The sequence below is a fragment of the Fonsecaea nubica genome (assembly GCF_001646965.1).
Source record: "Fonsecaea nubica strain CBS 269.64 chromosome Unknown Scaff35, whole genome shotgun sequence".
In the NCBI taxonomy this organism is placed as follows: Eukaryota; Fungi; Ascomycota; class Eurotiomycetes; order Chaetothyriales; family Herpotrichiellaceae; genus Fonsecaea; species Fonsecaea nubica.
The window spans coordinates 13779-35926 of NW_019173708.1; the positions used below are offsets into that span (position 1 = coordinate 13779).

Below are 22148 nucleotides of genomic sequence, written 5' to 3' on the forward strand. Positions count from 1 at the left end.
AGTGTAAAGCAACATGGCTAACCGTGCTTTTGTGGCAAATTAGCCCTAGAAGTCCCTCATAGTTTGCCAACTCCATTAGCTTAACACATCAATGAGAGCACAATCGATTTGACCCAGACAATTGCTCGTGAGCACTTCATCTCCTCTTGAACCCATTCTTCTGTCTCGGCTGGCTCCCGTAACTCCTCCTCACCGGATTCTGCTTCTTGTCCCGCATGCTCGCGCCCAACTGGATGTCCACCCTCGGCGGCGTGGGGAAACCGAAACTCTTCGCGACCTTGACCAGGTCCAGCTTGTTGACGTCGAAGACGGAGCGGAGGCTGTGTGAGGCGTAGGCTTGCAGGTACGAGCGGTAGCCATCCTTGGCTGACTGTAATGAGCAAGATTGGAGGTTAGATTTGATCTTATGTAACCACTCACGCGAATTTGAGAATCTATGGAAATGAAAAGGAGGGGAAAGGGGGGAGGAGGGAGGAGGAACCCACCTTGTTCAAGTAGTAGTTCTGGCCGATCAGCTTCTCGAGCTGGCTCTGGATGTTGACCAGCTTTTTGGCGGGAAAGTCGAATTCGACGACGGGCACGCGGGCCTCCTTCAGCTGGCTCAGGAAGCCGACTTCGCTGGGCTGCAGGAACATGAGGCTGCGGCCTTTGCCGTTGGAGCCGCGCGCCGTACGGCCGACTCGGTGGATGTAGTCGCGTGGGTCGTCCGGGGGGTCAAACTGCACGATCCAGTCAACGGCGGGGATGTCGAGGCCTCGGGCGGCGACGTCGGTGCAGATCAGGGTGCCGTGGGTGGCGTTGCAGAATTCGAAAAACGTGTTGGTCCGCTTCTGCTGCTTGAGGTTGCCGTGCAGCTCGAGCACGGGCAGGTCGATGTAGTTGAGCAGCTCCGAGTGGTACTTGACGCAGTTGCAGCTGCTCATGAAGACGATGATCTTCTTTTTCAGGTTGCGCTTCAGAAAGCTGAAGAGGAGCAAGAACCGTTTGTCGGAGTCGCAGATCACGTAGCCCTGCTCGAGCCCTTCAACCGTGCTGTGCTCCTTTTTGTGGTCGACATTGATGTAGAGCGGGCCGGGGCGAAGCGAGATGCGTGCCAGGTCTTCAACTTTGGTCGTTTGCGTCGCGCTGAAGAGCATGGTCTGGCGATGGTCGCGGTCTGGGAGGATCTTGACAATTTGGCGCATTTCGTCTTCGAATCCGACTTCCAGGATACGGTCTGCTTCGTCAATAACGAGTGCTTTCACGTTCTTGTAGACGAAGCCCTTTGTATTTTGGAGGTGGTCGAGCAACCTGCCCGGAGTGGCAATCAGGAGGTTGACGCCCTTGACGAGCTTTTCGGCTTCGGCACTTCGGTTGGCGCCTCCAATGACAATCCCAAACGTTTGACTGTGAAATTGCATGAGATCACGGGCCACCCCGAAGATTTGCAGTGCCAATTCTCGTGTGGGCGAGACGACGATTACGCCAGTGCCGTTGCGCGGTTTGAAGCGGAGTGCGTGCAGCCTTTCCACAGCGGGGATGAGGAAGGCGAGTGTCTTTCCCGAGCCAGTTTTTGCGGCTCCCAGCACGTCACGGCCTGCCATTAGAGGGGGAATGCCTCGCCTTTGAATCTCGGTCATGTTGGTGAAACCCATTTCTTTAATGGCTTGCATCGTCTTTTCGGAGAGCTTGAGTTCGGAGAAAGCTTGAGGAGTGGTATCGGTGCCAGGCAGCGAAGGAACCGTGTCTGTTGGCAGATCTGTGGGAGCAGGGGCAGAAGTAATTTCTGGGTTCATTGTCGTGGTATCGACCGTCTCTTCGAGTTCGGCCCCTGCTTCATCGTTGTTGTCAACCTCACCATCCACCCCACTGTCTGGAGAATCCTCCTCTGCGTCTTCCGCAGCATCTTTTACAGATTCAGTGGTAACTTCGGCCTCAACATCGTCTTCCTCTTCGTCGTCGCTCGAGTGTGACGTCTTCCGTCTCTTTTTGCTCTTCTCTTGCGGTTCGTTCGTAGATCCAACAATTCGGTCGCTGGGAGCAGCCCGTGCAGGTTGCGTGCTGTTTTCGGCTTGTGCGTGCTTCGTCCGCTTCCTTTTACGCTTCTTCGACTCTGCCAACTGGGGATCTGTTGAGTTGGACATGTTGCTGCTGATCGTAAATCCCTGCTGGCGGTGAGACTGAATGCAAAATGTTGCAGTTGGGAAAATTGCTGCGGAGTTCGCCAACAATTTTTCTGGTTATCGATAACGTTTAACGCTAGCCTCATATGAGCTAGTACGAGTCCAGCCAGCATATCAACTCCATTGGAAGGTCAGCCGGGATCTCCAAGTTCGTTGAACTCCTCGACGTCCTACTTTCCACCAAGTATATAGTACCTCATCTATGTGTTGTGTATTATTGAGTCCTGACATGTGGCCGGCTGGAATCCCTTGTCGAATCCACTCTTGTAGATGGGGTACGCAATGGATCAGTCATGTTCCAAATTTCTTGTTTTCGTATATAAATTTTCCCTGTGCCGAGGCTTCTCGATGGATTTTGTGAAGAGTTTGACTTTCCTGTACGTATCGTTGATCTTATGATGGCCAGTTCTTTCGTATTCCGACATGCGGACTAGATCTCAAGCTGTTGGACGAACATCAGTCTTTAATTTTTTGGGGAGGTTTTTTTTTTGTCAAAGTGTGGAGGCTTAAAGGTGCTGGCGACGATACGATGTGGCTATGATGCTGTGAAGCAGAATCTATGCAGAATATCCTGACTCTATGTATGCAATTAGACTTATTCCATCCATTTACACCACGACAAAAGCCGTATCAGATCTTATTGTGACGTTGAAGCTTGGCCATCGTGTCATCATACGATCCATTTGTGTTTGCCGAGCGAGGCTGAACGCCTTATCAAGCGTTGCGGTCCGCGCACTCATTCCACCCAAGACATCAGTGCACACCTTGTACATCTCTCTTCGAGTAACTGACCCGGCGTAATCGGGGAAGACTCTCAAGCATATATATTCAGGCATACATTGGGTCAAGCCCACTTCTTCCCCCATCTCCTGTTGACAGGTTATCTACGCAGACAATGGCCGACCCATCTGCCGTTGCCGAAGAGCACATCTCCCTCCCGACCGCCGACCTGGTCAAAATCCACGATCATATTTCACTGTTGCCGCCGCTGTCTCGGAAGAGCCACGGGCCAGGACTTGTCCTCGTGCTGCCGACGAATGCGCCACGCTACACGAATGGCGGCGTTGTTTGCGAGGATGGCATCCCACCTCCACTGCTAAAGTGGGCGGAAGAAGGATTTGCGGTGGTGGAGGTTCGAGGAGAAGAATTCACTCAGGGCTCAACAACGACAGCGACGGAGATCCTCGAAAAAGCTGTCGCTGCGCTTGAGGAGTGTGAGAAGTGCGATGTGAACGATGGAATTGGGATCGTCGGTGAGTCTGCCACCTCCATGCCTCGGGAGGCTCCCTCCTCGCTACCAATTGTCTCTACCTTTCTTTCACATCTGTTGTTTCCCCTGGGGATACTGAAAGGCCGTCTTCCAAGTCTACGACACCGCTCTCTGGAATGAGTTTGCCCGCAGTGCAGCTATCGGGCCCAAGATTGCGGCGGCTGTCATCTACGGCACGGCGGGGGACTTGGTCACTCCAGTCGCGATACCCAGACTCTGTCATTTCGCTGGACATGAAAAGCCAGGTTCGCACCCAGAGGCCAAGATATACACCTACCCGACGGCCAAGTCGCCCAAGTTCGTGATACCAGGGCAGCTGGAATTCGATGGCACCCAGGAAGCCGTCGCGCACACTCGAAACCTCACGTTCCTGAAGAAGTACATCCGCGGCTTGGACTTTGACCTGGAAGCCATCTGGGAGGAGCACACGTACTTTGAATTTGCGGAGCGCTCGGTACCCAAGACCATGGAAACTATGGTGCAAGAGCCCTATGTCAACCATATCACCACGGTACGAATATGTCCATTGATTCCTGCTTCTCGCTACATGGCTGTTCTGACTGTTCTCACTTGAGGGGAATCGGTGCAGATGACCGGTGGCATCGGTAGAACAAGCCTGACAAACTTTTACCGCAACCACTTCATCCCCAAGAACCCCAAAGACATGGAGCTCCTGCTCGTGAGTCGGACCATCGGCATCGATCGCGTCTGTGACGAGTTTGTTGCCAAGTTTACGCACGACATGGAAATCGACTGGTTGTAAGACTTTCACTCCCTCTCTCCCCTGTCTCTCCCTGTCTGCCTCTCTCGTCTCTTGGACTCCCAAGAAACTTACCATCCCTCCGACAGAGCCCCCGGCATCCCGCCCACGGGACGAAAAGTCGAGCTCCCCTGCACATCTGTCGTCTGCGTGCGCGGCGACCGCCTCTACCACGAACACATCGCGTGGGACCAGGCCTCGCTGCTGATCCAGCTGGGCCTCATGCCCGAATACCTCCCGTACCCGTATGCGCTCCCGGACGGCTCGAAACCGGCACCGGGCAAAAAGTTCGAGTACCGCGTGCCCGCGGCCGGCGTGGAGACGTCGGTCAAGATGCTCGACAAGAACGGAATCCCGTCGAATGGAATGTTTGCATACAAGGTCCGAGAGGTCGACGCTTAAAAATGTGAATTAGGTTTTGTTCTCTCTCTCTTCCTCGCCCATCCGCGTTCCAGGCAATGCAATGTTTTTGTTATAACCTCGTGAAATGCCCGTAATGGATGTAAATAGCGCCCAGACATATGATGGTATCATGAGAACAGTAAGGGCTATCGCACCTATTCCACTCATAGAAAACACGCGCGTCAACTGAACGTCAGACCGGCTAGCAACGTCTCGACGAGTCGCAACCGGTCTTCCACGTCTCTGCTTTCTCGCCGCCAGAAATTCAGCATCTCGATTACTTTGCCCACCGCCTCCCGCCAGCGATCCGGCATTAATAGTGTTAGTTTCTCCAGTCTGGCCGCGCCGAGAAGAACGAGGGCACTCCTCGTGCAAGACCGTAGCATCAGCCAGGTCCCATGATGGCGGTAGAAAAACCCCTGTTCGTTCTTTTCAATTCTTTCCACGCTCACGGCCAGCGCTTTGTGCACAAACGAGTCGAGCGACTCGGTCGAGATGGTCGGGGTTCTTTCGGGAGTGTCATAGTTGATCGCCGCGACGATGAAGGGCCAATACATCATCTCGTAGCAGTCGAGGAGGTGGCCTTTCAGTATAAACTTCAACGAGTCATGCAGGTCGCTCTCCTCGCCCACTGAGGGTGCGTCGAGGTCAAGCGCCTGCGGGAGCGATCGGATCCAGTCTGCGGCTTGTTGTTCAAATCCAATGGTAGATTCGGCCGCATTGGACAGGGAACTCGTGGCTTTGCTGTCGTAGATGAAATTGAGGATTCTGTTGCCCAGTCGTCGAAGGGCGATTTCAGCAAGATAGAAATACCACACTATTTCTCGTTGGGATCGAAGACCCTCGGGCGGAGAAGGGAAAAAGGCCGGATAGGTGAGATCCCAAATCGACGTCTCAGAAACATTCAATTCGAGACGGAGTTCACTGGCCAGGGTTCAGTATCATACTTGCAGTCTCAAGTTTCCACTTACAGTTCTGATTTGAAGCAGGTCCAGTAGATGCTTTCCCGCAAACGCTGTTCCCCCTCCCTGTCGGCTTCGGGCGACTCCTTCTCAGTGTAGAAGGCTTGACAGCAGGCGAGAGCCTGGACAAACATCTTCCACGCCTCCATTGGACGAAGTGTTGCCATCAAATATACCCCTGCCAGAAAGAAACATTGCGCTTCCAACACACCTGTCCGGCAGAGGAGATGGCCCATCCTTTTCTGGGCTGCAGAGAAGTACGACTCAGACTGCTTGAACTGGGGGGACGAGCGAAATGACGAGGCATCTTGCTGTTGTCCACCATCAAATGGCCCAACAATCGAGCCGTGAGCATATATCAGAAGCTACACGCGACAGTCAGCGACTTCGGCGAGAAGTTTGTGAAAGATACCATCTCACCAGTAGGCACGACTGTGCGTCCCATCCGATGCCGTTGAAGCGGGCATCACGCATATACCGGTGAATTTTGGCTTCCTCCAAGACCGGATTGTAAATGAAGACATTGCTCATGAATCTTGCCACCAGCTCCTCTTCAGCGACATGCTCGTCAAATTCCGGTACGATTGACAGGTTCTGTAAGGCGCCATGGCTGGAATTGAGGAGACCTTTCAGGTCCAGGTTGGGACTAAGATCATCAAAGACTGACCACGATAAGACTCCTTCGATGTTCATGTGACAGGGGGCGGCATCCTTGGATCTTTCGAGACTGGGTGAATTCAGCGACTTTAGCCGAGACAGGACTCCACGACTGGGGCTGTCAGCTGCGTTACTGGGGGCTGCTGGGGCGATCTGAGTCCGGGCACTGGGCGACCTCAAAAGCTCCTCGATGGTGTTCAACTTATCCAAAATTGCCAGGCTCGCGGAATCGAAGCTGCCACGGTCAGAAGAGGGTCGTTACCAGGTAGCACGTCCGAAGATGTGCCGCCACACAGACATACGTAGAATGATCTCCTTCGCTATATGTGCACTCGGCGCCGATCGACAGGCAGGAGGAACAGGTTGGACGAGCATTATTGCATTTTGTTCGACGGACCCTGCACTTCTGACAGGCTTGGATGGCTCTCTTTCGCGGATACGAGGACTTTATCCGCGTGGCAGGACGCTTCCGCGAGTCGTTCAGGACATTTTCAGCCTCCATTGTGCCGATGAAAGAGCCATGTTGCTGGATGGTTGCCGGCAAATGGCCAGTATGGAGAGACGAGGAATCATAAGCAGGCTCGTTGGAATGGAGAAGGTTGCGGAGCGAGCTTTCCATTTGCATTGCCGATATCAGGAGTGAGCTTTCTACTCCACTGGGACAACTGGGGTTTGAAGATCTGGGGAAGTGATACTGGTTTCTGGAGAGGGATGAGAAGTTGGAAGAGCGGAATGCCGGGGAGTGATAAAGACCAGTCAGCGGAGTGCTGGAGGAGAAGCTGCTTGAGCTGGACTGGTTTCGTTGCGGGGAGATGAAAATCCCTAGCAATGCCTAAGTTACCCACCAGGGATACCCAAGCCGGACGATGGGGGAGACCCAAATAGGCTTTGATAGGTGATAGGCCAACCCATTAACCAAGACCTTGGGAAGGTTGGGGAGGCCACGTTTGTAACTGCGCCCAGCCCTTCTAGAAGCCTGTGGCTGCGCTCTGACTTTCGCTTTGACCAGCCGAAAACCCTTTGGCCTCACTGCATGAGGAAATAATACGACGTCTGTCACGATGCACATGAAAAGGCGCAATCAATAAGCAAGTCTTCTTTGCACACAGTATCAACCGCTACCCCAGACCCTGGCTTGTGTGGGTGTGTGATTGCAACACCACTTTACCGCTCTGAGCTGTCATTCGTCTCAACCGACTGGTCGAGTCATGCCACAAGGATCATCTTCGGGTCCAGCGGGGTAGAGCCATCACCATCATGCCATGCCCGTCGCCTCCTTCGATGCTACCCAAAACCCGGTGCCAGCCTCCCCCTCCGCAGGCAGCTTTGTCCCATGAGAACATCTGCGGAATCCCGGGATGCACGAAATCGACCTCAACGGCGTACGGAAATGCTTGAAGGATGAATCTGGGGTTGGATAGGACTTCCAGAACATGCATCGTGATCCAAACCTGCATCTCACAAAGCATGGAGACAATACATAAAGCCCACGGTCCCCTCTGCCATTGAGGTCGGACATTCTGCGATAAGGTGGCAACCTCTCTCGGGACTCACCCATCACCATCCTCATTGACAACAGGGCGAACCTCAAAGTCCCCAAACATGGAGAAAGTCAATATCGACGACCATCACGATGGCAAGGCTATCGATTCGATCGTTGAACATGTCCCTCCAAAGGTCGAACAAGCTCGAGCAGCCGCTGAAGAAGAACACAATCTCTCAGCTTGGGAGGCCCTTTCCAAGCACAGGACCGTTGTCTTCTGGTGTGTGTTTTTTGCCTTCAGTTGCATTGGCTGGTAAGTGGCATTGGCACCTCAAATGGCTACTCGTCCAAGGACTGACCGACTTTTGACCAGGGGATTCGATGCACAGGTCAATGGTGCCATGATCTCAGTGCCCCAGTTTCGGTATACATTCGGGTAAGCCTGCAGCGGCCCGCCTAGGGAACGTTTGTTCTTGTGATCCATTCACAAGTTAACTTTTGGGACAGCTACATCTACAAAGGGGACCCGGTGATCCCTGCTAGCTGGCAGAGCGGTTTCAACAGTATCTCCAGCGTCGGTCAATTCTTTGGTGGCTTCATGTGCTCATGGATCTCCGACCGTATCGGCCGTCGTTACTCTCTCCTCGTAGGGCTGCTGTTTGTCACTGCGGGGATATTCGGCGAGGTCTTCTCGAGCACCCGACCAGCCTTCCTCATCGGCAAGTTGATTCTTGGGATTGGCCTTGGGTTCTATCTTACCATCGGTCCCCTCTACTGCTCTGAGGTGGCGCCGGTCGTTCTTCGTGGTATAATCACCGGTGGCATCAACTTTGCCATTGTCATTGGCCAGCTCCTGTCCAATGCCGTTATCAAAGGATTTGGGGACAGGTCTGATCGCTGGGCTTTTCGAGGGCCTTTTGCCATTCAATGGTTATTTGTTGGTAAGATGACTCATACCCCTGCCTTTCCGCGAACGTCCCACGTCTGACAGGTCTGTCCAGCCATTCTTCTCGTCGGACTCCCATTTGCTCCCGAGTCTCCGTGGTACTACGTTCGCCGTGGTCGCATAGACGATGCTCGCCATGCGCTGGAGCGTCTGCACGGCAAGGATGTCGACGTCGCACCGAAGCTGGCCATGATTATTCGCACCGTCGAGGAGGACGCCGAGTTGACCAAGTCTGCACGATGGGATCAATGCTTCCGTGGCACCAACCTCGTGCGCACCACCATCTCCGTGGGTGCCTTTGCTTGCCAGCACCTCTCTGGTATTGTCTTTGTGTTGGGATTCTCGACCTACTTCTTCGAGCTTGCGGGTATCCAGACCAAGGACGCTTTCGACCTCGGCGTTGGCGTCACGGCCTGTGGTGTGGTTGGCGTCATGATCTCTTGGGCCGCCATCAACACTCTGGGTCGGAGAAAGTTGTTCGTCTGGGGTATGATTGGTATGACTGTTGTCCTCATCTTAATGGGCATTCTCGACGTCGTCCACACTTCGGCTGCTCGCTGGGTCCAGGCATCCTGCACAGTTGTCTATGCGCTTATCTACCAGATCACAATCGGCTGCATCGCGTTCGCGCTGCTCGGTGAGGTCTCCACCCCCTCACTTCGAGCGAAGACGGTCGGTCTGGCCACCGCATGTCAAGCTGTATTTGGCACGGTGATGAACATTGTGGTTCCTTACATGGTCAACCCAGACAAGGCCAATTTGAAGGGTAAAGTTGGCTTCGTCTTCGGTGGAGCCTGCCTTTTGGGCACTTTCTGGAGCTACTTCTACGTGCCCGAGCTGAAAGGCCGTACGTTCCAGGAGATTGATTATTTGTTCCAGCACCGAGTGCCCCCCAGGAAAATGGGCCAGTACAACCTTGAGGAAGTCAATGATGTTATATGAGCACCGCATGCACGACTGGGTTTGGGGAGACGTGGGACATGATATACTGCGAGTTGGATATATATAGTAAGACAGGGCACGGACTACAAGCAAGAGAGGGAATCAAGGCAGAATATCTTTTATCAAAGCGTCCAGGTGCGACCATCCTAGCCTCCATCTATTCCTGAAGATCGGAACTAGTTCGACCTGCCGGGGTTGTGGGATGTTTCCGTTTACTCCTCCAAGGCCGTGCACGAGGACCATCCGGAATACGGGCCATACAGAAGCAGCAAGACATCGAACTAGGATATATCAGCTCGTCATCCTCTCCCCAGGCCACTAGGAGTCGTTCGGTCTTACTGCCCAGACAACTCTAAAGTCACCACGGCATCAAAGGTGTCGAGTAAGTATGATGCAAGTCAACAGAAGGGCAGTCAGCAACAAGATACACAAGCACAGCCAATGATAAGACAACGACAATAGATGGATTCCACGCCAAAAAAAGACCCAGAAGATTAGAATATACCAAAAGAAACAGATGGTCAGTAAGGTACGACACCAACATGACCCGCGATCTTGTGATTCGACTCTGGCCCCTACACCTATACATGCGTTATATTCCTGGGGACGCGCGCACCGTATGCTGTATCAAGGTGGTGAGTGGACTCAAAACACTAGCCCAACAGTTTCTGCTTACAAGCGCTCTTTCGCCGGCTTACGCACACCCAGAGCAGATCTCCCAGTCCCACTCAGGAAGCGGCTTGCGCCCGCTTACAAGCTGGCTTGGCCCAAATATATATCTGGCTACATACTGCCGGGGGCCGATACCCAGATCCTGAGTTTGCCATTACCATCTCCGCATCCAGATTAAACGCTATTTTCAGACGGGTATCTGGAAAGGGATAACGCTTGATGTCATATAAAGAAAGGTAAGAAGGGCTCACCCTTATGACATGGAACTCCCCGTGCAGCGTGGAAACGTTTTCTTTACAAAGGCAGCAGATATTCGACTTCACCAGACTCCAACCGCGTGAATTGTTGGTCCTGACATACAATGGCACAATCGGCCACGGCTACTCCTCCTTCTGCTTCTGTTGATATGGCTGCTGATGCTGGTGCTGATGCTGGTGGTCCTGGCGGTTTTGGCGGTGCTGGCGGTGGTCCTAGCGCTTCTGGTCCAATCGGTGGTACTGGCTATGGTCAGGGTGATGAGGACGAATACGGCGATGAGGACGAATACGGCGAAGAGGGCGAATACGGCGAAGAGGAAGAGTACGGCGAAGACGAAGAATACGGCGGTGAAAGTGGCTACGGCGGTACAGGTGGCTACGGCGGCTACGGTGGTGAAGGTAGTGAAGGTGGCTACGGCGAAGAGGACGAATACGGCGCTCAGGGCAGTGGTGGCACTCAGGGTGACTACGGCGCTCAGGGCGGCTACGGCGCTCAGGGTAGTGGTGGCCCTCAGGGCAGTGGTGGCACTCAGGCCGGTGGTGGCACTCAGGGTGGCTACGGCGCTCAGGGCAGCGGTGGGACTCAGGGCGGTGGTCACGCCCCTATTGATTCGCATTACTATGAGGTGCACGGCCCGGCATCAGCATTTGCTGCTGAATTCGATCCTCACATTTGTTCTTATGAGGATCTGTGGCATACATTCGAGCCGACCATGGTGCAGGCCAACGCTCAACATGGGGGGGAGAAATATGTGCCCTTGGTGAGTACAACCAGCCTCGACATGATTCCATCTACGAGCGGGTGTATCGCTCAAACGATTGCGGCCGGACATGGCATGTGCTTCGGCGCTTCGTTGCTGACTTTGTCTTCAGATTGACCAGGCAATTCAGCAGGTCAGCCAAAAGACCGGCGTCCAGTCATATCTCCTGTTATGTGTCATCATGCAAGAAAGTACAGGGAATTTGTTCGTCCAGGCAAGTTTCTTCCATGGAAACCAAATCTGGAACCGAGTCCGATTTTGACTGACCATGTGGCGCGCTGTCATAGACTACCTACGACGCAGACCACGAGCCGACGGGAGGACTTATGCAAACTTCAGGTTGCCAGGGTTTGGCTGCATCGGTAAGCTTCTCTCCCCCTTAACCTCTCCCGAAGTCCTTGGGAGAAAGAGACGTCTCCCATGCAACACACGGTGTTTGATATCGTCATGACCGAGCTGACGGGATCCCGCGCCTTTGTGCTCTTTCTCCTGGCTTCATTCAGACAACAGCACCCACGTTAGAGGATGTCGTCGGCATGCTCGAAATGGGCGCCACCCACCTGCAGGGGTCCCTGACGCAGCAGCACGGCAACATCTATGAGGGCCTACGGGTATACAACTCGGGGAGCATCGCTGCTAGCGGCGATCTGGGCGATCCTGCAAGTGTTGGCACGCCGGATTATGTCTGCGACGTGGCAAACCGTACACGTAAGTGGTTGTTCCTTGTCGGGCCTGCGTGGGAAATACTGCACGAGGGACTGTCCTTTTCGTTTCTCACTAACCTTTTCGTGGCTGTAGATGGCTGGGTCAGTGGCGGCAAATCCACGTAGCCTGGTCTGGCTTGACTGGGCGAGAGGAGGGAGAATCGAGACCACGGGAAAAGAGTTGCAGGGGAGAAGAGAGGTAATGAATGGTATTCTGGATCAAGGGCATGAGTCGGTCGAGTTCACCATCACATTTGTATATCTTTTTTGGAGCGCGGCGTTTGAATGGTTACTAGAGCTGCAAGGAAAGTACCGAGTTCATATTATCATTTTTCCCACACAATACGGTCGGTCTCGTAGAGTGTATACAGTCTCACTTCTGCGATCCCCTTCCACAGACTGTGTCTTCGTCGAGGCGTGCTAGGCCACCCAAGCCAACGAACCAGCCCAGGGAGATAATTACCGGATTCTATGTGTCTATATTATATACATGTATAACCGAGGTATAGACGGTTCAGTACGAGGGACGAGGTGTGAGGCGTTGAGGTATAATCAATCGCCACGGTCGCCGGGGTCGCCACGGTTTCACAATCCTCAAATGAACAAATTTACTCTTTTTTTTGCCTTTGTTTGTTCGTCTCGACTCTGTAAAATCTATTCTCTATCACTTGTCACTGGCTCATTCCTCAAATTCGCCTTTGCCGTCTGTCTGTCTTTCCTTGCTCGCTTGTTTTCGCCTCTCCCGTCTGAAAGTCATGACCATCACCCAAGAGAACACCGACGGGGAATCCATCGCCGTGAAACTTCCTGCTGGCTCGCTTCGTCGTGCCGAGTTCTCCCCCCGGTCATGATGATGGTTTCTTTCAAACGCCCTCCTTCTCTTCATACTCTATCACCTGCTCCTTCTCGCGCACCACCACGGTGTCGTGGTGATGGTCGTGGATGGTGCGCGCCGCGAGCGCCGAGTCGCGCACCTCGGGTTTCGCGAAGATCAGGTCGATCTCTTCGAGCGTTTTGCCCGTCGTCTGTGTAGATACCCGGCGATGTCAGAAAGGAACCGAAAAAAAAAGAGGGGGAATTTGTTGTGGGGGACTTTGATCGTGGATAGAAGAAATAGAATAGACACAGACACAGACACAGACACAAGGTGGGACGGAAAGGGGAGAGGAGACTGTGAGAGGGACGTACCTCGGGACACATAAAGTACACAAACGGCACGGCGACCGCGCACGACAAGAGCATCCAGATCCAAATCTTCCACCCGACATTTTGGAGCGCGATGCCCCCGGCGAAGACGGTGATGAAGCTGAACAGCCACTCGCCGAACGCGCCGGCCGCGCCGCCGAGGTGGCGAAGTTTGAGCGGTGCAATCTGTGACACGACATCCAGCGAGGCGAGGGTCAGTGAATGTCAACTTCGCAAGGGGTATTCCTCTCTCCCGGAGATGGGGAGTCAAGGTCCAGCAGACGTGTGACACGTTCCGCGAAAAACTCACCTCAGGTCCGTACAACCACGGCACGCCGATCCAGCCGTAGCCAAACACAAAGTTGTAGATAATCACAAACGCCACGGCCGTCCACTGCGTCGCCAGGGTCGGATGTGGCAGGCCGATCATGATCACAAACACGAGCATGCAGAACGTCAAGACGACGGCCGACCATATCAGGATGGGGCGGCGGCCGAAGCGTTCGATCGTGAAGGGGAGCGGGTATGTTCCCAGGGCGAAGCCGGTGTTCATCACCGCGGCGAGCAGTTGGGCGAGGAAAGGCGACAGGCCGACTTGGGAGAAGATGACGGTTGAGTAGTAGACGGACAGGTTGATGCCTGTTTTGTGCATTCCTTGGTTAGCAAAGAAGAAGAAAAAGTCCACTGTGAAATGCCGAAAGGGGAAGAAAAAACAAACCCATCATTTGCTGGATGGACAGGATCAAGAAGGAGATCCTGATCCGGCGACCGGCGCGGATATCGCTTCTATCCCAAAGGAGATCCAGGAGGTTAAATGTATGCTCGTCTTCCTCTTCGAGTTTGATCGAGGCCAAGATCTCGTCACGCATGCCTTGGACGGCGGGATCTTCCAGCGGGCGGTCGTGCAGCCGCATCAAAATGCTGTCGCCTTCTGCGATGCGGCCTTTGGCGTAGTACCATCTGGGGGTGTCGGGCAGGAAGAACATGCCGATGATGGACACCACAGCGAAGAACGCTTGGAAGGCGATAGGAAACCGCCACGAGACCTGGTTCGTCATCCGTGTAAATCCCAGCGTCACCCAGTACGCCAGGGCGACCCCGGAGATCAGCCAGGCGCACTGCACGCCCACCTCGGGTCCCCGTTCTTTCGATGTGATACTCATCTCGGCCACGTAAGTGGGGACGCTGCAAGAGATGAAGCCGATGCCAAACCCGCAGAGGACACGACCGACGATGATCTGGGCGACCGACCAAGCAGAGGCTTGGATGCTGGCTCCGATAATGACGAGAGCGTCGCCCGCCAGGATACAGCCTCGTCGTCCCAGAGGCATACCGAGCACGGTGACTGCGAGCGAGCATACCGCGGCTGCCAGTGTGTAGGAGGATGCGATCATGGGGATGACATATGTACCCGTGGGATGGCCCATGGCGTCAAGGAAAGGTTCTGTGGTCTGGACGCCGCCGAGGACGCCAGCATCGTAGCCGTACATGCAGAAGGACTGTTTTTTTCTCTAAGCATGAGTCGACGAGTTTCAGGGTGCGAAATACTTACCAGTGAGCAACACAAGCTCATTATCCGGTAGAGGGCTCGACCCTTGACAGATTTGAGGAACATCATGATGGGCGATTAGGTGGAGGGAGAGACTGGAGGACAATGCTGATGCCGTCTGGAGGCGTCTTATGCTCGTGATATCTATATAGAGAGATATGACTTGGCACATCCTGAATCGTCTTGGGTTGGGTGCCAAGTTGTTGCCCCCATCGTCACGGCTGGGCAGTCTGTGATTCGTTCGGTATAGGAGGGTGTGGAAAACGCTCCCCATGGTGCCCCCGCATCGCTGCGGGAAATGAAACCCGGGGAAGTCGATTTTCTCTCGTCCGAAGACGTGAGATAAAGTCGGCATTTCATGGGTCGACCGCAATTTCCCGATTGCGTATCCATTCCATCGTGACCCAGACCAGGCTGACTAGGTAAGTCAGACCCTTGCAGCTCTGTGTTTCTGGTTTTTTTTTTCCCTCTCTGACGAGTAAAGTGCCATATCTTTGCATCTTTGCCCCAGTCGTAGATCCATTCCCAGACGGTTATAGGTTCAGGGTGGGTAGTATCGAAAATGTACCTCAGGCAGCAGTGGATCGCAGCTCGTGCTCTGCGCAGACTCGAGTCTGCACCCCTGTCCGGCCTTATGAGGTCGCAGGGCTTAAAGCGAAACTCACTCGTCTTCGGTAGAAGAACCATCCATCAAACAACTCGCACCATGGCGACTGAGAACAAAACCAAGCCCGGAGCCTCCAGCGAAGATGCCTACCGAACGAGGACCATCCAGGATCTGATGTCCCTGAAGGGCAGGGTCACTGTCGTCACTGGTGAGTGAGAAGTCGAAACGAAATCGTGCCTTATACCTGAACAACCGTAGGAGGCGCACGGGGCATTGGCTTAGCACTGGCCAGAGGTGCTGCCGAGCTGGGAAGCGATGTCGCCGTCCTTGATATCCTCGAAAAGCCATCTGACGCCTTTCTCGACCTCGAAAACCAATTGGGCGTCAAGGCCAAGTACTATCGGTAGGGTTGCCTCCGACTGCCAGGGTCTTGCGGCATTCAGCTGATTGGTGTGTTTCCCAGAACAAGCGTGACGGATCCGGAGGGCATGGCGCGGAGTTTCGATGCGGTGGTGAAGGATTTCGGTCGGATCGATAACTGGTTAGGTCGAGTGGTATTTTTATGGCAAGAGCCCTTGCTAACCATGCTTGCAGTGTCACTGCGGCTGGTATCGTCCATGATAAACCATTCCTTGAGACCACTTGGGATGAAGGCCTCAAGATTCTTCAAGTCAATGTGCGTTTGAAACACGTCCCACTTCGAGGACGAAACCGCTGACTCTGGTTCAGGTGCTGGGCACGATGCTTGCCGCCCAACTGGCTGCCAAACAAATGCAAGCCCAGAAAACCGGGGGGAGTATCGTGATGATAGCATCGGTGACTGCTCAGACTGCCCTGCCAACTCAGAGGCTGAACATTTATGGCGCCTCCAAGGGAGCGGTCAGGACTCTCTGCCTGCAGTTGTCAGTGGAGCTTGGTCCTCTGGGAATCCGGGTCAACACGGTGTCCCCTGGTTATATCGCCACCGAGATGACGAAAGGGCTGGTCATCACAAACCCTGGGTTGCTGGAAGTCTTCAAGTCTGCACCGCCAATGGGCCGAATAGGCGATCGAACTGATCTCAAGGGCGCCGTTGGATATCTCCTTAGCGATGCGGCGGCGTATACGACTGGCGCTGATATCCTCGTTACTGGCGCCGTGCATGCCGGTCAGGTGTAGTACGAGATCATAAAGTCGACTCGTCTTAACCAGAGCTTACTCTGCATTGCCCAAGGTGTATATATCTGCCTGTAGCAGTAACTCGTTATGCGGCCCGATCTGTACGTGATCAGGCAGCTTGACGATAGGGTTGACGTCGGTCGAGCAGTCATGTCATGGCTCTTCGGGGAGGTAGTGAGGCAGTTCGAGATTCGAGTAGCCACTCCAAAACAGAGTCTCGAGGGAAAAGTCGTCGTACGAGGTATCGAAAAAGTTGAACGCAGGATCGGTCTCGCTCAGGTTGAGGCCAAAGTCAGAGCTACCTTGGCTTTGAGGAGACTGGTGTGTTGCCATCAGGTCGCTTTCGGCATTGGTGGGCCGCCGTTTCTTTGCCGGTACAAGTCCAGGCTCTTGCGCGTCACTCCATGGATTCTGTCGCTTGACGTTCGACTTTGACCTCCGGAGGAGATCACTCTTGATGCCCATGATGACCTCGAGGGCTCTTGAGGCGCTTTTAAAGGCGAGACCCAATTCGCCCAATGCTTGACAGCAAATCTCTAGGTTCTTCCACGCGCTATTGCTTCGGACTGGATCCGTGGCAGCGCAGGCGGTGAAAACGTGGATCAACGTGGCCGTAAAGACGAGATGGACAGCCTGAACATTGATTCTTCTGAGACTGTACAGGCGACGATAGGTTTGAATCAGTTTTGCCATGAAGTTGGCCGAATTCGTGCAGTGGTTGCGGCCAGTCGCAATTTCAGCCGTAGTGAGGCCCGGTAGAGTCTTGACGGAGGCAAAGAACGGGCGGAATGTGATGATCATGATGCTATGGTACTGCATGCTAAGACGAGTCAGCCGTTAAGAACATAGATGAATGAGCAAGTCTACTCACTGGAGTTGGAGGACGTGCGGAAGGTATAGATCTCGTTTGTCTAGATTGTTAACGGCGAGGCTGGACGGGAGACTCCTTTGCCAACCCAATAGATTATCACGCATTTGGATCGCAAATTGATACAGCTGCCTGGCGTTCATTGGGCCAGTCTTCGCATCGGGATACCTGTTTGGCGTCAGCGATATTTTCTGTGCCGCTGGAGCATCATGCCTACAGCGTTTCCCTGATAGCGGTCATGTGTGCACATAGTTTCACGTTCCAAACCCCAAGCTCGTCAATTGAGTCTGGCAGCCGAGGCAAATCGAATGCCTCACTGTCATCGTAAGGGGACCAGTACCTTTGGATGCGACTTGGGTTGGCTTCTTCCGCAGAGAACTGTACCGTTACATGCCTGTCATCCAGGGCGACAGGCCTCCCGACGTACAGACTCCACATCCTAGGTACCAGTCACTCAACTGCCACGGTCACTAGGGGACAAGACATAAATACCTGTCGTGAACGAAGACGCCACTCCATATCACCTTTCGGATCATCCCCTCTTCACGTGTGATTAGGCCCGCCTGAACGTACGGTTCCGGATCAAGGTGAAGACCCAAGTCAACCGCGAGTCTGACAGCCATCCCTATGTAACCGGGTCAGTGTGGACCAATTTGAGTGTAGTCAGGGCACATCATACCACTGTCCAACCAGCCTCGAGCATCCCTGGTCAGAGACGCCTCGACGGCACTAAGGATGGCTAGGGATTGAACAGTCGATAGAGTGGGCGCGTCCATTTCAAGTTCCAGAAGCAATTTGGCTCTGGTGGCAAAGAAGTCCGACAGCGGATCAGGCAAATGAGGGTAAGTCCTGGTGGTGAGGGTCGCACCAACAGAACACCTAGAGAGGGTTGTCAGTCAGTTTATGACTGCTAGGACATAGGGTCGCAGCAGTCTAACGACATCACTCACATCGCGTTGGTCAACACCTCCGAGTACAAGGTGCTGACTTGACCCGTGGTCTTGCAAATCATCCGCTCGCGCCAATACACGGACTCATCCACCACATGTATCGAAGGCTCCTCCCACGTGAAGTACAGTCGCAAGAGGTGGTCTTCAAGGCTTTCATCAACAAGGTGACCAACACCCGCTCCGTGGAGTAATTCGGCGCCTTGTTCAGAGGGCGAGCGGAATTTTGACCGAGACAACGACAAGGGTCCATTATGGAGGATGTGTAGGTTGGACGTCGCCCCGTAGAATCGCAACTGGCCATCCTCGGCAATCTGCAACGAGCCCATCCTGCCGGACAGTTGATCTAACAGAACGTCTTCACTGTGACTAGGAACGGGTGTTTTGAGGTCGGCATTCGAATTCTCGATCTGAGGCACATCCGGAGCGGAATACAAGTACCCATCCTCGAGAGGCTTTCCCGGCATGACTAAAGCATCTTGACCCGGGGTGCCGTCTGCGCCTGGACCTAATTTAGTACATTCATTTCATTTATCAAGCACCGGACAGCCTCACCAAGCCATTCAGAGACGCCGAAATCAGACTGATCGATGCCCGGGGGAAAGCTTTGTGGTGGAGAAGCCTCGACAGGCCATGATGACGCGGTCTGACTGTTCGCTGGAATGTTTTGAACATGGAGCGGCGGTGGAGGCGGCACATCGATGCCATGCGTAACGAGTAGCGACTCGAGTTGATGGCAGTAGCTCGTCAGGGCTTGTAATCTCTCCTTAGGAGCGATCTTCCGTTTATCCACGCCATGCTGGAAAACACACTCCTGGGCGTAGAGGACGCAGTTTGAGCAGCGCGGACTGATACCGTCGCACTTGATCTTGCGTTTGCGACAGCCAAGGCAGGCGGTGGTGACATGCTTCCCCTGACGTTTTGGGAGTAGATCCGATGAGCTAGTTTGGGACGACATCAGGCACCTTTCTCCGCTGAAGAAGACGGTTGGATATCCGGGCTGGACGGCATTTGATTCGATCTGTGATGTTTGCAGTCTTGTCCTGCGCAGGTTAGCGCTCCATCGGTGGGTGAGCAGTTGGTCTTTCTCAGCGTTATCACTGGGTCGGACTAGGTTGGTATGGGAACGAGGTCTTGACAATGAGACTCGAGGGCGGAGAGGAGAGGGTTTTCGGATGCTGATGGGAAGAAGAGCGGGAGGAATTGATTGTTGGTTTGGTTGTTAGTTGTTGGTTCGATGCGGGCGGGCGCATCCATGACAATTTTTTTGCGGGGAATCCACCCAAACTCCCCATCATCCGCAGTTTTACTTGGTACCAACCAGCGGCTCGGGGCCCGTCAGCTAGGATGGAAGGGGGAATAGCCAGAATAGCGACACCCACTCTGAAATCTTCTCCGTGGAATTAGGTACCTAGGTATTGGGGGGGAGGGCTCCATCATCCAATGCAATGTGCAATTCCCGGGGTATATGGTCAGTATAATATACACGGTGCTGAAAGAGATCCATGCATTCTCATGCCCGTCATCATCATCTTCATTCACTTCGTTCAATGTGCCCAGGAGACATGCCGTTCACCCGCGCAGCGGTTTGTCCCCCTGCAACGCTCTCTCGGCCCTCAAATATAGATCTACACAGAGATTCTGGATGGCAACCAGTCCGTCATCTTTGCTGATGTTGCTCAAACGATGCAGGATTTGTAACATATATCTCGATACGCTGAAGTCTGATACCGAACTCTCATCGAGGGGGTTGAAAATGATATGGGCAAGGACAACCACCATGGCTGAGACGATAGATTCCAGCGACAGCCTGCGAAGTATTGTGTCAGAGTCCATATCTTTGCTGGCAAGGGTCGACTGAAACTCACCAGTTGCAAGCAATGTCGTCACCCGGAATCAACCTCAGCAGATTGATGAATCTCCGGGCGTCTTTGTGCAAAATCTGCGCCTTTTGTTTTGTCATTCCCTCGATCAGTCCTTGGGCGGAAAACGCATTGTTACTGGCTCGAGGCCCCGGTAACATCCGTGCCCAGAAGGCGTATGTAGTCGAAAAATAAGTCGACTCGAGGATGACCACGTGGACAAGATCCGACCGATGCAGAGCCGCTCGTAGATGCTCGGCGTCAAGCTCGAAGATCCAGTTACGTCGCCACTCCTCCAGCCGTGAGTTGATCGAGCGCAGCTCGGTGTCGCCAGCAGGATCCGAGTCCTGCGCGGTATGCAGCGACGCAAGTTGCTCTCCAAATTCGGCCTGGATCAAAGCGAGCTCCACGTGAAGTCGGAGAATATTAACCTTGAATTCGCCATTGGCGGCGGTGATTTCCCCTGCAGCATCTGGCTCGCCGTCCCGTGGTATTTCAACATTGATCAACCTCGGTGGCAGGTTGGGCAGTCTACCCGCCCTCAGATTCATGTCTACTTCCATAAAATAGGCGACCCAAAAAACTCGTTCTTGCTGGGTTCGATCGACCGCATTAATTGGTTCGGTCCCCTTGGGATCGTTGACCCGAAGATCCTGGACAACCCGTAGGGCCAGGGAGACAAACGTCTGGGCTGGAAATGGCCGTGAGGATGTCGATATCACCACGGCTAAGCCAAGAAAACATTGGGCCAGAAGCAACGAGGGTCGGAGTACCAGTAACTCTGGCACCGTGTCGAGCGATTCTTGCAGATAGATTTCGGCATTCTCCGTATCTTGGGGGACCCCCAGTGGACTCATCGCACGGAGGCGGTGTGCAATTCCAAGAACGACCTTGAGTGCCACCCACTCGATCGGCTTGCCGTTGGCTCTTCCGTTGTAACAGTCCTGAAAGAGGGATGTGATAACCGCGGGGTCGAAGAGTGGGAGTGCTGCGTTAAAATCCACCAGGAATTCCTGCAGGAGGAAGAGGCCGCCTTGCACGGGCGGCAGCGAGCATTTCTTCGCCCCATTATAACGGACTTGAGGGCGAAGCTCCTCATCAGTCGTAGCAAGAGCCGGGGCTGGCATAGCAAATTGTGAGTCGGAGTTCGGGCTCCATTCGTGAGTCACATCAGTGCCCAGAAGGTCCATCTCACTGCTTAGTGATTGTGCGACGTCTGTTGTCATCCTTCGCGGTTGGATGGAGCCAAGGGCTTGCAGCAGTGACTGACCTGGGGACTGCTGGGTGCTACTGCCTGCTACTTCTGCCAGGAGTGTATCTGCCACGTATGAGGTCTGTTCGGTGGGGGAGGTGGTCGACGGTAGCGATGACGGGGTCAGAATGTCCACTCGTTCGGCGTGACCGTTCTCTGGGAGCCTCGCCGCGACTGACATTTTGATGAGTTCCTCTAAACTCTTGAGGCGCTCCTCGAGGTTCTCCATCTGTTTCCTGCTCTTTTGTTAGAAACGATGAACTCCTACCAGAGGAAGATGCAACAACTTTTTCCGCTTTTCCCGCGGCTTCGTGACATGTGTCATCTGGCAAACTGATTTGGACTTCTCGCAGGCTGAGCATCGACCGCCTGCTGTCTTCAGATCACATTTTCTCTTTTTCAAGCGGCAAAGATCGCAGGCCTGACACAATCCAGGGTCAGGACCCCCTCCACCAAAATGGTCTGAATTTCTAGAGAAGCCTCACCTGAGCCATGTTGCCCACTTTGGGAGCTTGCGTAATTGCTTGGGACATGGTGGATGTCCCCCCAAGGGTCAATGAGAACCCGACTGGTCCGGTTCGGAGCCTTACAGGTGTATATAAGCGTCCTAAGCCCAACAGCAATAGAGAATATACTGTTGAACAAGATCGGAAATGCACATCCGGGGGATGCCTAGCTTGCGAGGAAGAATTAGACTATCGGTGGACGGTGAAGTTTGGAGTCGAGGATGAGCATTTGAGAT

The 22148-nt window shown here is 53.8% G+C and overlaps 9 protein-coding genes across 9 annotated transcripts; 4 read left to right on the forward strand and 5 right to left on the reverse strand.

The window, feature by feature from the left end:
* Positions 1 to 136: 136 nt before the first annotated feature.
* On the reverse strand, positions 137 to 2123 carry AYO20_05786 (ATP-dependent RNA helicase HAS1; the record flags this gene model as incomplete). Its single annotated transcript, XM_022644078.1, has 2 exons — positions 137 to 370; positions 486 to 2123. The coding sequence occupies 2 exons, from the start codon at positions 2121 to 2123 to the stop codon at positions 137 to 139; spliced, it is 1872 nt and encodes a 623-aa protein (XP_022499838.1).
* A 934-nt stretch (positions 2124 to 3057) lies between these two features.
* On the forward strand, positions 3058 to 4594 carry AYO20_05787 (hypothetical protein; the record flags this gene model as incomplete). Its single annotated transcript, XM_022644079.1, has 4 exons — positions 3058 to 3415; positions 3528 to 3943; positions 4022 to 4191; positions 4282 to 4594. 4 exons carry the CDS (start codon positions 3058 to 3060, stop codon positions 4592 to 4594), a joined length of 1257 nt encoding a protein of 418 aa, XP_022499839.1.
* Positions 4595 to 4776: 182 nt separating this feature from the next.
* Positions 4777 to 6838, reverse strand: AYO20_05788 (hypothetical protein; the record flags this gene model as incomplete). Its single annotated transcript, XM_022644080.1, has 4 exons — positions 4777 to 5518; positions 5566 to 5921; positions 5977 to 6448; positions 6516 to 6838. The coding sequence occupies 4 exons, from the start codon at positions 6836 to 6838 to the stop codon at positions 4777 to 4779; spliced, it is 1893 nt and encodes a 630-aa protein (XP_022499840.1).
* A 977-nt stretch (positions 6839 to 7815) lies between these two features.
* On the forward strand, positions 7816 to 9584 carry AYO20_05789 (hypothetical protein; the record flags this gene model as incomplete). The annotated part of the gene is made up of 4 exons (XM_022644081.1): positions 7816 to 8009; positions 8070 to 8132; positions 8204 to 8637; positions 8698 to 9584. The coding sequence occupies 4 exons, from the start codon at positions 7816 to 7818 to the stop codon at positions 9582 to 9584; spliced, it is 1578 nt and encodes a 525-aa protein (XP_022499841.1).
* A 1033-nt stretch (positions 9585 to 10617) lies between these two features.
* Positions 10618 to 12104, forward strand: AYO20_05790 (hypothetical protein; the record flags this gene model as incomplete). Its single annotated transcript, XM_022644082.1, has 5 exons — positions 10618 to 11274; positions 11387 to 11478; positions 11578 to 11636; positions 11785 to 11982; positions 12073 to 12104. The coding sequence occupies 5 exons, from the start codon at positions 10618 to 10620 to the stop codon at positions 12102 to 12104; spliced, it is 1038 nt and encodes a 345-aa protein (XP_022499842.1).
* A 737-nt stretch (positions 12105 to 12841) lies between these two features.
* Positions 12842 to 14781, reverse strand: AYO20_05791 (hypothetical protein; the record flags this gene model as incomplete). The annotated part of the gene is made up of 5 exons (XM_022644083.1): positions 12842 to 13003; positions 13167 to 13349; positions 13474 to 13802; positions 13882 to 14662; positions 14716 to 14781. The coding sequence occupies 5 exons, from the start codon at positions 14779 to 14781 to the stop codon at positions 12842 to 12844; spliced, it is 1521 nt and encodes a 506-aa protein (XP_022499843.1).
* Positions 14782 to 15418: 637 nt separating this feature from the next.
* Positions 15419 to 16477, forward strand: AYO20_05792 (hypothetical protein; the record flags this gene model as incomplete). Its single annotated transcript, XM_022644084.1, has 5 exons — positions 15419 to 15527; positions 15578 to 15722; positions 15783 to 15860; positions 15914 to 15995; positions 16049 to 16477. 5 exons carry the CDS (start codon positions 15419 to 15421, stop codon positions 16475 to 16477), a joined length of 843 nt encoding a protein of 280 aa, XP_022499844.1.
* A 153-nt stretch (positions 16478 to 16630) lies between these two features.
* Positions 16631 to 19250, reverse strand: AYO20_05793 (hypothetical protein; the record flags this gene model as incomplete). Its single annotated transcript, XM_022644085.1, has 7 exons — positions 16631 to 17297; positions 17349 to 17513; positions 17563 to 17784; positions 17838 to 17970; positions 18025 to 18224; positions 18296 to 18794; positions 18848 to 19250. The coding sequence occupies 7 exons, from the start codon at positions 19248 to 19250 to the stop codon at positions 16631 to 16633; spliced, it is 2289 nt and encodes a 762-aa protein (XP_022499845.1).
* Positions 19251 to 19864: 614 nt separating this feature from the next.
* AYO20_05794 (hypothetical protein) lies at positions 19865 to 21635 on the reverse strand (the record flags this gene model as incomplete). The annotated part of the gene is made up of 2 exons (XM_022644086.1): positions 19865 to 20102; positions 20161 to 21635. The coding sequence occupies 2 exons, from the start codon at positions 21633 to 21635 to the stop codon at positions 19865 to 19867; spliced, it is 1713 nt and encodes a 570-aa protein (XP_022499846.1).
* Positions 21636 to 22148: the final 513 nt, after the last annotated feature.